The 14,439-nt window shown below is 43.1% G+C and overlaps 1 protein-coding gene across 4 annotated transcripts in view; it reads right to left on the bottom strand.

The window, feature by feature from the left end:
- Positions 1-14,439, bottom strand: part of slc25a22a (solute carrier family 25 member 22a) — a 111,442-nt gene that overhangs the window by 10,213 nt on the left and 86,790 nt on the right. For all 4 annotated transcript variants that reach the window (XM_078220463.1, XM_078220465.1, XM_078220464.1 and 1 more), the window contains 2 exons: positions 7,786-7,904; positions 5,755-5,941 (listed from right to left, as the gene is read on the bottom strand). In XM_078220463.1, coding sequence (XP_078076589.1) covers positions 5,755-5,941; positions 7,786-7,904 — 306 coding nt within the window. The remainder of the gene's footprint in view (positions 1-5,754; positions 5,942-7,785; positions 7,905-14,439) is intronic.

Raw genomic sequence — 14,439 nt, 5'->3', positions numbered from 1 at the left:
GCTCGAATTGTTTGAGAATGTAACAGGGAGAGTAGATAGAGGGGAACCTGTGGATGTAGTGTATTTTGATTTCCAAAAGGCATTTGACAAGGTACCACACAAGAGGCTGGTACATAAAGTAAAAGCTCACAGAGTTGGAGGAAGTTTGATAGCACGGTTTGAAAACTGGCTGTCAGATAGAAAACAGAGGAATAAATAGGTCCTTTTACAGAGTGGAAACTTGTAACCAGTGGGGTACCAGAGGAATCAGTTCTTGGCCCGCAATTGTTCACTATTTACATTAATGACCTGGAGGAAGGAGCAGAATGTAAGGTTTCCAAATTGGCTGATGATACGAAGATAGGTGGAAGGGCATGTTGTGATGAGGATATTGAGATTCTGCAATGCGTTATAGATAGATTGGGTGAATAGGTAAAAACCTAGCAAATGGAGTTTAATGTGGGGAAGTGTGAGATAATGCACTTTATAGGAGGAATCAAAAGGCAGATTATTATCTAAATGGAGAGAGACTGCAGGTGAGTGAAGTACAAAGGGATCCAGGTGTTCTAGTGCATGAATCACAAAAAGCTAGCAGGCAGGTCCAACAAGTAGTTAAGAAGGCAAAAGGCATTTTAGCCGATATTGCGAAGGGATTGGACATTAAAAATAGGGAGGTTTTGTTACAATTGTGCAGGGTGTTGGTGAGGCCTCACCTGTGCACAGTTTTGGTCCCCACAGGATGAACATTTAGAGGAAGTTTGGCTAGTGGAAGGGAAGTGGCAGATCGGAATGTCTCAATCTTAGTGATAAAAAGTCCATGAGCTCCTCACGTGTTGTTGGAGCCAAACTGAAGTAGACAGTGGAAAGGGGTTCGCAGTAGAGAAAAGAAGCCAGGCATTATTTTTGCATTACAGGTTGATCCTGGAATAAGATGAGCAGCTTTAGCAGATCAGTAGGACCCGACACTTTATGTAGTCCAGCCAGGTGAATGACTAAACTAGCTGCCTACCATTTCCATTCATGACTGTGTACCTTGGGCTTAGAGTGAGAATGAGGGCTATACCAGGGTAGGACAGAGTAATTGCTTTATTAGAAACAAGGGCTGAAACACTACCACCTCGGCCTTCCCCAGAATCGGGGCGAGCGAGGTTCTCAGAAGGGAAATCTCCATTGGCCTCGGGTGGGATTTTACGATCTTGCCTGAGCGAGGCCGTAAAATCCTGCCTAAGGGCATCAAAGATGAAACCGTGTCAAGGAACGGTTCCAATGGCATTTACATGAGTCAAATTGCTCAATGCATTTTTACCACCCTAAATCTCTCTTCAGACATGCTTTCCACTGACATGAAAGGCAGCAAGCTGTCATGGAGTGTCATGGATGACTCCACAATTTGGCACAGATATCTTTCTACAGTTGGATGGGGCGGGGGGGGGGATGTAATCATTCCTCCTCCTTACTCACCCCTACATCAAGTAGCTCAACCATTGAACTCATTCACATGATGCCTAAATATATAACTGACGGACTCCTTTCCACAGTAAGAAGTTTAACAACACCAGGTTAAAGTCCAACAGGTTTATTTGGTAGCAAAAGCCACACAAGCTTTCGGAGCTCTAAGCCCCTTCTTCAGGTGAGTGGGAATTCTGTTCACAAACAGAGTTTATAAAGACACAGACTCAATTTACATGAATAATGGTTGGAATGCGAATACTTACAACTAATCAAGTCTTTAAGAAACAAAACAATGGGAGTGGAGAGAGCATCAAGACAGGCTAAAAAGATGTGTATTGTCTCCAGACAAGACAGCCAGTGAAACTCTGCAGGTCCACGCAACTGTGGGCGTTACAAATAGTGTGACATGAACCCAATATCCCGGTTGAGGCCGTCCGCGTGTGTGCGGAACTTGGCTATCAGTTTCTGCTCAGCGACTCTGCGCTGTCGTGTGTCGCGAAGGCCGCCTTGGAGAACGCTTACCCGAATATCAGAGGCCGAATGCCCTCCTTTCCCACAGGTGAATTGACCAGTAACTAAGAAGCTCTTTAATCACTGAATTATAAGGAAACAGCGCTCTTGGTCAACATACTGTATTAAAGATATTTTATTTCACTACCCTCTTGACCAAGAGCTTGCTCCCAGACCTTATCAAACATCATTCTGCAGACAGGCAACAAGAGTAGTTTGGCAGCATTTGTCCAGATACTACGCCCATCCTAGGAAAAATACCTCTAAGCCCCTCTCAGAAAAAACACCTTAGTTTCCACTCAGTACATCCTCAACCAGCTGGCTGAGAGAAGGCGCTGTTTGAGACTAACTGACCCACCCTAAGTATTTTTAATGGATGGCAATGGATGAGGTCTGAATAGATTTCCTCTGTGCTTGTTGTGTCGGCTATTTCAAAAAATAACCCTGTTGCCTCAAAGTAACACTTCACTGAAGCATGCGCATGATAATTACTACAGCAGGAAACAACACTTAAGCTACACTGCACCAGCAAAATTACATACAGGCAACAATTCAATTTGTTAAACCAGACATGGTGGACCCAAATGAATAATTATTGTCGCATGTATTAACATTGTGAAAAGTATTGTTTCTTGCGCGCTATACAGGCAAAACATACTGTTCATAGAGAAGGAAACGAGAAAGTGCAGAATGTAGTGTTACAGTCATAGCTAAGGTATAGAGAAAGATCAACTTAATGCAAGGTAAGTCCATTCAAAAGTCTGAGCAGCAGGGAAGAAGCTGTTCTCGAGTCGGTTGGTACGTGACCTCAGACTTTTGTATCTTTTTCCCGAAGGAAGAAGGTGGAAGAGCGAATGTCCGGGGTGCATGGGGTCCTTAATTATGCTGGCTGCTTTGCCGAGGCAGCAGCAAGTGTAGACAGAGTCAATGGATGGGAGGCTGGTTTGCGTGATGGATTGGGCTACATTCACGACCTTTTGTAGTTCTTTGCGGTCTTGGGCAGAGCAGGAGCCATACCAAGCTGCGATACAACCAGAAAGAATGCTTTCTATGGTGCATCTGTAAAAGTTGGAGAGAGTCGTAGCTGACATGTCAAATTTCCTTAGTCTTCTGAGAAAGTAGAGGCGTTGGTGGGCTTTCTTAACTATGGTGTCAGCATGGAGGGACCAGGACAGGTTGTTGGTAATCTGGACACCTGAAAACTTGAAGCTCTCGACCTTTTCTACTTCATCCCCATTAATGTAGACAGGAGCATGTTCTCCTTTACTCTTCCTGAAGTCGATGACAATCTCCTTCGTTTTGTTGACATCGAGGGAGAGACTATTGTTGCCGCACCAGTTCCTTTATCTCATTCCTGCACTGTCTCATCATTGTTTGAGATCCAACCCACAATGGTGGTGTTGTCAGCAAACTTGAAAATCGAATTGGAGGGGAATTTGGCCACACAGTCATAGGTGTATAAGGAGTTCTTCAACAATTTACTACAATCTTCAACGATTTATTACAAACAGTTCAGCACTTAAAGAAAAAACCCAGTTCCCAGTCTGCCTTGTGGGAAAATACCAAAAGCCACATACATTGGAAAGATCTGGTTTGATTACCAGTCTGTGTTAAATTTGTGTGCAGCCAGGGACGTTCAGAACCCGTGGTCGAAGCAATGGAAAAACTGGCAAGAGTTCCTACTCCTGAAGACGCTGAGTCTAAAAGAGCACTTCTCTGGCATTCCCACCTTTCAGTCAGAAGGTGCAAGGTCCAAACACTGTGGGTTGCCCATCTCCTCATCATACAGGCTGCAGGATGCCACAAAACCTTCCCGCTCTATAAGACTAACCACCTTATTGGCTGCTATAAAGAGCACTCATGCTAATCAGTCTGAAAATTCTTCCACTATTTCACACAACTCTCTAAGGAAATAAGAAAAATGGTCAGGATCCGCTGTGATGTTTCAGACAGTCAAATAGCCAAATACCTGTCAGGGCTCATTTATCAAAAATGATCGTTTGAATAAGAGAAGTTAGTATCCATGGGAACAGTTCCAACAAGGAATCAGTGCTGCTGGGAAAATCAAGGAGAAAATAGGGGAGAATTAAAAGAAAAAGACAAATCTCCACAGTCACTTGCCATTTTGAAAATGAATTAACTTCAAACTCAGGGCAGCACGGTGGCACAGTAGTTAGCACTGCTGCCTCACAGCGCCAGGGACCTGGGTTCAATTCCTGGCTTAGATCACTGTCTGTCTGGAGTTTGCACGTTCTCCCCATGTCTGCGTGGGCTTCCTCCATGTGCTCCGGTTCCCTCCAACAGTCTGAAAGACGTGCTGGTTAGGTGCATTGGCTATGCTAAATTCTCCCTCAGTGTACCCGAACAGGCACCGGAGTGTGGTGACTAGGGGATTTTCACAGTAACTTCATTGTAGTGTTAATATATGCCTACTGGTGACACTAATAAATAAACTTTACTTCTATTTCTGCCAATATTTGAAGAATATTTTTGATTTAAACAGCGGGCATTGATTAACATTGCTGGATGACGAGGGATTGTCTTGGGAAGCTTATTTTTATTATGAAGTGCAATGTAAGGGTGTCTCATATTTGAAAAGTGGAGTTAACAGCTACATCTCTACTCATGTGAATTCATTCTCCTCTCACCATCCCGGTATTGAAAGTTTGTTGAAAGATATTTCTAATGCACTGTATTCATTTCACGTGTTTAGGTTTCAATGCTGATGAAATCTAAATGCTGGTGTGTACAACTCAGCCTTTTCATCAACTCTTTATTGAAAGAGTTTACTCATGGCACTGGTATCCAATGGCTGAAAAACAGAACTGTCAGTTGATCTTCAGCGTGACTGCATTTTATGAATCACTCAGTGAAGTATTTCGATGACAGTCTTTGAACAGCAGCCATTTGGTGTACTGCTTACTGGCTATAGCTGCCAGGTTTTCATTGGCACAGCCAGGCTTTTGAAATTATTGCCAGTTGACTTACTGACCTACACTGTCATCTCAAATTTAACATTTTATCCTTGTGTTTAAACCCCTTCACTGTTTCTGTAACTTCCTCCAGTCTTATAATCCCCTTTCCCCCACCTTCCTTGGACTCTGACCTAGACTCCCTTCGCCCCACTTAAGCTGCAGGCTCTAGAATTTCCTCCTTCAATCTCTCCACCTTCTCTCCTAGTTTTAAAGCCCACTTCTATGACTATACTTTGGGTCCCCCTGCCGACAGTTCTTCGTTCCATTCAGCCTATGCTTCTTTGATTACACCTCCATGTCTGTCTTGCAGCCCTTTTCTATGTTAAAGGAACGATATAAATGTCGGCACGGTGGCACAGTGGTTAGCACTGCTGCCTCACAGCACCAGAGACCCGGGTTCAATTCTGGCCTTGAGTGACTGTCTGCATGGAGTTTGCATTCTCCCCGTGTCTGCTTGGGTTTCCTCTGGGTTCCTCCCACGCTCCAAAGATGTGTAGGTTAAGTTAATTGGCCATGCTAAATTGCCCCTTAGCGTCAGGGGGATTGGCATAGGGTTATGGGGATAGGGCATGGGTAGGATTGTTGTCGGTGCAGGCTCGATGGGCTGAATGGCCTCCTTCTGCACTGTAGGGATTCTATGATTCTTCTGTGAAATGCATCGTTGAATGAATCAGGACTAACCCAGTTGCTTTTGTTAACTCAATGATTGGTTGAGCTAAAATCTTGCAGTGTAAAAGTGTCACAGGCTTTGAACTGCAGTGATATTGGATGTCAATTTATTGCATGTTGCAGCGATTAGTATGCACTATGTACATAAAATGTCACATGTTGCTGCTACCTTAACAATGTTGCACCTAAGCCTTTGTAAAGGCCGGCAATTCCTTTGCTCCTCAGCAGCTCTTTGGTGATCTGTGTAGCAGTCTGTTGGGATTTGTTGGTAGAGGTAGTGTGACTTGTGCTGGAGACGGGGCTCCCCACGGGGGAACTCGACACTGCCTCGGCTGCCATCAGCTTCTGTTGGGCTGCTGCATGTAATCAGATAGAGAAAGTAGGTCAGTTACAGCAAGCAGATTAAACAAGTCATATCATGCAGCACAGTAGAATACTTCAGTGTCAATGAAACAGGCCCCATTATTTAATCCTCCAAATTTCTTTTTGCTTCCCCCACCCCCCCCGCCCGACTCTCAAATCCCAAATACCAGTTTAAGTGGCCTGCAATATTAATAGGATGTTCAGAAGTTTCTTCCTTAACAGGTAATGTTGAGACTGCTCTTATCTAAGACCGGAGGGGTCACACCTCGCAGATCTGGAGTGTTCAAAGTGTAAAAGATTTCTAGTGATTAATTATATTCCAGAAGGGGTAACATTAAGATATCTGAGAAACAACTACCCTATGGAGTAACTTTAAATATTAAAGTCCCAATACTTGTTATTCATTTTGGTAGATTTCATTTTGGCAATGTAAAAAAGAATTGAGCTAATTCTGCACATTTGATATTTGTATGCAATGCTCTATGTTTTGAAAGTTATAGTCCCAGTTTTGCTCAGCAGTAATTAGATGCACAGCAGGGAAGTTACTGGGGAAGTGCAGGGCTCAAAGAGTTAGTTACAGTTGCGATGATCTTGGCAGTCTGCCATTATAAAATACTTTATTCATTCACTCTTTGACCATCCACAATAAAAACTAGAAAGCAGCCCCCCACCTCAGCACCCCTGGTGACATAGACTGCAAAGATCTCAGCTTTCATGGCCAGTCAGTCATGAGTTTATTATCTCAGTCAGGGCAATGGTGGCAGTTAGGGGAAGAGCTATGGTTAGCTAACCCCATCCCAAACCAAAGGATCACTTCTGAAACAGTAAACCTTGTTGGGAATGCGCATGACTAGGCATCAGGTTGGGGCAAGATTGAGATTGGCAAAGGTGCCCTTTGCAGTTGAATAGCCTAATACTCAGTGGCTAAATTCACGCATGAAGAATGGTCATTTGGGTAAGATAGTAGAGGGTGGTGCTGCTTATCCCATCCTTGGAACCAAGTGAAAGTCAGTGGCTTCAGCAGACAACATGAGAAGACAGCGAGTTAACTGCTAGTTTGGTTACAAAATAGGCCTAGCAAAAAATGGCTTTGAAACATCTTTCAGCGATCGACATCAGTGTGTTGCTATTAAACAACTAACTCTGGTCAGAATTATTCCAAAAGGTTTCTTCACTTGACCTCTTACCTTAACTGTCCCACTTGGCCAAACAGCCGCTTTCCATCTCCAATATTTTTATTGCCAACAAACAGAAGTGTTTAAAGAAAAACAAAAAACACTTTCATACCCATTATAATTTTTATCCCCAGTTGATTACAGCAATATCCAAGAGACTAATCTTTAATTTCAAGAGACTCTAGGACAACATTGGGACCTAGTTTTTTTTAAAAATTCATTTGTGGGACATGGGCATCACTGGCTGGTAGCCATGTGTCGATATGCGCGATCTTCTTGGAGATCCTCTCCACTTGGAGCCAGCTGGCCAGCATTTATTGACCATCCCTTGTTGTCCTTGGCTAGGCCATTTCAGAGGGCAGTTCAGAGTCAATGACATTGCTGTGGCTCTGGAGTCACATGTAGGCCAGACCAGGTAAGCATGGCAGATTTCCTTCCCTAAAGGGCATTAACGAACTAGATGGGTTTTTCCGACAATGGTTTCATTTCTTAATTACAGATATTTTTTATTGAATTCAAATTCCACCACCTGCTGTGGCGGGTTTCTAACCCTGGTCCCTAGAACATGAGCTGAGTTCCTGGATTAATAGTCCAGCGATAATACCACTAGGCTACTGCCTCCCCATAGTACTATAACAGGCTACTGTTTTACTGCTACATACCAAGACGTCCTGCATCCTGCAACTGGATCTTCAGCATCTCCATAGGGGTGGTTACAACAACTTGACAGGTCCCAGCACCACAACCTGCCAGCATCTCCTTGAGCAAGGTCAGCTTCTTCCTATGAAAGGAAGCAAAAAAAAGTAACAGTGAATCTCGCATTAAGCACCGAAAATTGAGCCTCTCATGCCACATCAATAGCTTAAAAGGTGCAGTAAAAATCTAGCTCTATTTGTGCTCTGCTAAAAGTATTTTTGAGAGGGGGAAGCAGATCGCTTACGCATTTCTATTTTTGTACTCAAGGGCACAGATATCAGATTCCACTTTGCCTACCTAGCACAGGTACAGCAACAAGGGTTAAAATATTGAGTGTAAAGCTTTCCTGTACCATCTCCTCCAGAACTTTTAATTCACTATCAACAAGTGCTTCATTTTGCACAGTAGCTACATGCCTTATGATGTTTGGTGCTGTTAAAAATGGTCACCTCACAATCCATCAGTCAAAGTTCGAATGTGTGCTAGGTTTCAGATCTGGCTGGACAGTGTCTCAATCCCTTCAACCAGCCATGCAACTTCTCAGAAGTTTTCAAAACAAAAGTACAGCATCTCAGACACGAAAGTATCTCCTTTGACAGTTGTGAAACACTGCTTTGTGTACATAAATAAAAAAAACATCCTATCACAGCAACATCAAACACTTAACTATAAGAAGTGACTTTAGATTGGTTAAAGTATTTACATCTATTGGGACATATAAACCCAAGGTCACTCAAAAATACAGCAAAAATATTCAAACAATCCACAGAAAAGGCAAAAACAATTCCATGTCTATTATGGAATAGCCCAGTGTCTTTTTTTTTTACAAGGGCCAAATTCACAGAGGTCGGAGGAGATTTTCTGTGATTTCCTTCAAGTGTTGTTCTTCAATCTAAAGTCGGTAATCCAGACCTATGCTGGATGTGGATAAAATTAAAAAGGTAAAAGGCACACTAGAGGAAGGAATGTTTATCTAAACCAATGTGAAGGATTGAGACCAATCTCACACAGAGTGCTACTGCTCTTCTGGTACTGTTCCCTTTACTTCAGAAATGTAAAATCTTCACTGGAATTTTCTGGCTGTTCACGCCAGTGAGATCTTGTGTTTCTGCCGACACACACCCCCACTGCGGGTTTCCCAGCGGCATGGGATGGAGTCAATGGGAAATCCCATCAACAGCGGCAGGACCAAAAGATTCCACTGCCGGCCAATGGTACGCCACCTCCCACTGCTGGAAACAATGCTGCGGGCAGGCCAGAAAATCCCCCACCCCTTTTGTCATGTCCTGTGAGATCATTTATAGCAGATGATGGGTCACAATTGGACTGATGTGTTAAAGGAGCTCTATATAATCAATATAAAGCTCCCCAACAAGTTGATCCACAGCATTCCCTCATCACCGATATCTAATACAGAGTTCAACGATCCTCAGATTCTGGGTTGACAGTATAAATTCCTTTATAAGTTAACAATTTATTCCCCTCCCATCTGACCATCTAATACTCATGCAGAACTTTGTTCTATGGTCTGCATTGCTTTGTTTGCAATCTTCTTCCTCTGTTCTCGTGTGCTAACGGTTCTGACCCTTGTTGAAGTACAGTTTGACTGGCACCAACATAATGCTTCTGGTAGGAGTTTAATAGTCCTCAGCCTATTTGACAATGGAAGATTATAACACTCAAACCTGAACCTACCTTCACTATTACTCAGGCATATACAATTTCCAAAGTTTTTAAAGTTCATTTATCAGTGTCACAAGTAGGCTTACATTAACACTGCAATGAAATTTCTGTGAAAATCCCTTGTCGCCATACTCTGTGGCCTGTTCGGGTACACCGAGGGGAAATTTAGCATGGCCAATCCATCTAACCAGCATATCTTTTGGACTGTGGGAGGAAACTGGAGCAGTCAGAGGAAACCCACGCAGACACAGGGAGAACATGCAGATTCCGCACAGACAGTGACCGGGAGCCAGGAATCAAACCTGGGTCTTTGGCGCTGTGAGGCAGAAGTGCCAACTACTGTGCCACCGTACCACTGGATAGCGATCAGAGGCAGGGATGTTGGCTTATATCCCCATTCCTAACCCAGGCATACAGAGGCAAATTCTAGCACTCCATTGGCGATCAAATAACTCAACAAGACTGAGATTTGAAGACAGGACCTTCTAGCTTTGTATTAATTTCAGACTAGATGCTGAATTCATCACATACGCATTTTGAGTTGAAAGTTTTGGTTATTGGGTTGCATCCAATTCATAGGTTTTGGATAGCCAAACATGAAGATCTTCACCTTTATTAACTACTACTCAATGGGAAGTGGTGGGATCAGTGAATGACCGAGGTACAGAAATGCAGCTTACATTCGGAAGAGGGATTTGGTGGTTGCTCCTACATAAATAACTCAATCGGCTTGTTGAGGTAAATGTGGCCACTTGGGTCTGAACAGCTTCATTCATCTGAACACAGAAGAGTGGGAAAGACCATTTACCCAAAAGATAAATATTAGTAATGTACTTATGAGAATGAGAATTGAATGTAGGGCCCACCCTAAAGTCTTGAGCTAGCACTGAGACAGAACTAAGAATGGTCATGACCCATTTGTTTCCAACTTGAGAATCCCATTTAGATACTACACTGCTACCCCGTTTGAGTCAAGAATATTGACAGTGGTACAATAACATTACCTTGAGGCAAGTCTTGGAAACAGAGAGCAAGATGCATTTGAAATCACCATGAACCATCCTCAAGACAATGAAGGCATAAATACAACAACAGCCAGCAGCACCCACATCCCAAGAAAGAATAAAGGAAACACAACTTTAATTTATATAGTGTCTTTGATGGAGCACAACATACTCGAGTGGAATTGGGCATAACAATCAGACAGCCAAAGGAGACATTAAGCCAGGTGACGAAAAGTTTGGTCATTTCAAAGGTCCCCGATTATAATGGTTCAATTTCAGGCCTTGGATTCGATTTAGGAGTATTCCCATTCCTCAGAAGTCATGTTTCTCCGAGAGGGCTGAGCAGTTCAATGGTTTAGCAAGTTTCTCTTTCAATTCCAATAGCTGGGTCTGATTCCATTCTGATTAGTAGCGTAACAAGGTCCTTTCTTCACTAACTGGAAGGCTCTTATTGAATCCAATCCCAAAGTGAGTAACAGTCATCACAAAGCCCAGGCATCCATATTCACTCTTACTCAAAGTTTGGAAGTGGTAATATGCGCTGGTGTAAATGGAGATGTTCTTCCAAGTCAAAGGATAAAATACATTGAAGACAAATGGATGGGTAGGCAAAACAGCTGGATATCAGTCACCTGTTCTACACCCTGGCTGATATTCAATTTCACTGATTTAGATAACACTGAATATCAAGTGTATCATATAATGCACAGAAAATTTAAATCCACCTATGTTCTGCCTTTTTCCACTTTCACCCCACCTGTCAGGGTAAAGCAGATAGCCTGGTACTCTTAACCAAGTCAAATTACATACTTGCTTTGGGACTGTATGATGCTGACAACAAATGCCCCAAATTGCTCCATTCCCTAGCACTGACATCTCTCAGCATGATGAGCACAAAAACATTAAATAGGAATTGCATTTTTTTCAACAGCTTGGGTCATGCATTTGAAGCTTCCAACAATTCAACTGGATGGACCACAAATCATCTTTACAGATTAATTAGACATAGTAAATTCCTTGGAGGCATCTGAAATTTGTCATGACAGACGATTTTGCAAATTGCATTGCAATTGGGTGCGAGAGAAAAGCTTAAAAAAAAACATAACCCAACAATAAGATGTCAGTCTTGGCTCAGTTGGTACTATGCTTGTCTGATTAAAATATTTCAATCACCATTTGTCTATTAGCGGGCCCAGAGACAGCCTCTCCCCACTCACCAGGAGTGTTTCATTCCAGCGCCATTTACAACAGCTCCCCACCAACAGGGAGCTGGCAGCCTGACCCCACTGGATTGAAGGGAGGCCACCCCCACCCTAGGAAGTCAGGGGCAAGGGGTAGGGGGGTGACTCCAGGCACTGCCAGCTCGGCCCCCTAGCCCAAGGGGCAAACTGGCAATACCAATGGGGCACCTTGGCACTGCCCACTGAGCATCAGTGCTCGGAGCGGGGAAGGGGGGGTGGCAGGGGGTGTGTGGTGGAGTTGCACGGCCAGCGATGCGAGGTTGCTGTGCTGGCTAGCGATTGATCTGGCCAGTGATCAGGAGGCGGGCAGTACGGGGCTACTGCGCATGCGCTGATCTCCATCTGACAGATCAGCGCATGTGCAGTGGTCTGCTCAGCGCTATGCTGCCGGCCTCTCCAGCGGGAACAGGCCCCCGTCCCCTGATTTTCAAAGTGAATCTCTGTGATGCACAGAGTGTGGGAGATTAATTTGGAAAATCCCACTGAAAAAAAACAGCAAATCTTTACATGAATTTGACACTTGGAATTTTTGTGGGAGAATCCTGGCTGTTGTCTTTTAAGTTCCACTCCAGGTACTTGAGCACATAATCTAAGCTGACATGTCAGTACTTGCTATTTGTGGAACCTACCTGCAAATTGTCATTTTTCCTCCATTACTTAGGATAATAAGAAATAGGAGCAGGAATATGACATTTGCCCCCTGTGCCTGTTCCACCTTTCACTAAGATTATGGCTGATCTGATTGTGGCCTTAACTCCACTTTCCTTCCTGCCTCCCCCCGCCCCGCTCCCTTCCCCCCACCGCCCCCCAACCTTAAACTCTCGACTTCACTGCAAATCAAAATTTCAATTCAACCTTAACTATATTCAATGACCCCGCTTCCACGAGGAAAAGAATTCCAAAGACTTAACGACCCTCAGAAAACAAGTTCCCCTCACCTCAATCTTTAATGGGAGACAACTTATTTTTAAACTGTGTCCCCTAGTTCTAGATTCACCAAGAAGTAAAACATTCTCTCAGCATTCATCCGGTGGAAAAACCTGCAGGATCTTGTATGTTTCACTAAGATCACTTCTCATTCTTCTAAATTCCGATGTGGGTCAACCTGTTCCACCTTTCCTTCATCCCAGGAATCAGCTGAGTGAATCTACCCTGAGCAGCTTTCACTACAAAACGTATCCCTCAATACTCTAGATGTGGTCACAATAATGTCCTGTGCAATTGTTGCAAGACTTCCCTATTTTTATTCTCCACATCTCTTTCAGGTAAAGGCCATCTGCTATTTGCCTTCCTAATTACTTGCTATACCCACATACCAACTTTTTGTCATTCATGCACCAGGGCACCTAGATCCCTCTGCTTTGCAGCATTCTGCTTTTCTATCCTTTTTGCCAAAGTGGGCAAGCTTACATTATACTCCATCTGTCACATTTTCCTCCACTCACTTAACCTCTCTATATGCCTTTGCAGAATCTTTGTATTGCCTTCCCAATCTATGGACTGTCAGTGTCTGAGTCATTAATATGGACTGTAAATAGTTGCAGCTCCCGCAATGATCCCCACAGCACTCCACTAGTTATGGGTTGCCAACCTGAAAATGATCCATTCATCCGGACTCTTTATTTCCTGTTCACATACCAATCCTGTATCCATGCTAACATATCACCCCCAAAACAAGAGTGAACACACTTCAAAGAGTGTTTTAAATGCTTTGGGACACCTGAAGTTTGAAAGCCACTGTATAAAGGCAAGTCTTTCAGTTTAAACCAACTTGATAGGCTTTCTAGTGGTCCAAGATAAATAACAAAAAACAAAACTGTAGCATAATATAGAACACTTTTGGGTAATGACAATACAGATCTTGAATGTATTGGGAATGGGTAAGAAACCTTAAAGTTTTCTTCTAAGACAGACATTGCTTTTTTATATCTATAACCTAAACTGAGAATTATATGCATCTATGTAGAAGGATTACATCCTTTGTGCTCCTCGGGCAGATTTTGTTGAACACTGCTCATTGCATTTTCAATTAGAATTTTTTTACAAACCCCATAGGCCTGATAATATTTTTATTAGTCACTAATATCCAGATAATCTAAAACACATAGGCAATAAGATGCTACTTCAGGTTTTCCTCGACATACTAACTTTGATATAACTGCAGAACAAATTTATAGTGCTGCAGCATTAAGTGAGAAGCTCAAGTGTATGCATCAATAATGAGCAGGAGGTCATCCAGTCATGGTTAATTAATACTCACCTTGTTCGCTACCGCAGCCTGGAATCACATGGCTATAGCATCAAAGAAATCCCTTAAGGCAATGAACATCCTCTTTGATTTTACAGGTGTATTTTCCACTTTAGCATGGGTTACTGGCTAATAATCAAGATGCCAGCGAAGGACCCTGGCTGATGCCAATTTTAACGCCCGTACTGCTGGTCAGACCGAGATTAGCAAACTCATCACACATTCCTTTGTCTCGCCAACCTACTGAAATAGATTGGTTCAACTCATCTCTGGGGCTTTCAACACTAAAGCCAGCCAAAATAAGCCAGCTAATCCTCACAGTTATGATTTTGCAATCTAGTGACTTGCTACACTAGTCATGTATTTAAAAGAAAACATGCAGATAGCCTGTGTCCCTTTGCTTGTCGATAATATGATGAACCATATTTCTCTATTTGTAAGGAT

Source organism: Mustelus asterias, chromosome 9, assembly GCF_964213995.1.
Source record: "Mustelus asterias chromosome 9, sMusAst1.hap1.1, whole genome shotgun sequence".
NCBI classification, from domain to species: Eukaryota; Metazoa; Chordata; class Chondrichthyes; order Carcharhiniformes; family Triakidae; genus Mustelus; species Mustelus asterias.
Note: the sequence above shows the minus strand (reverse complement) of the source record. Positions and strands in the feature narration are given on the sequence as shown.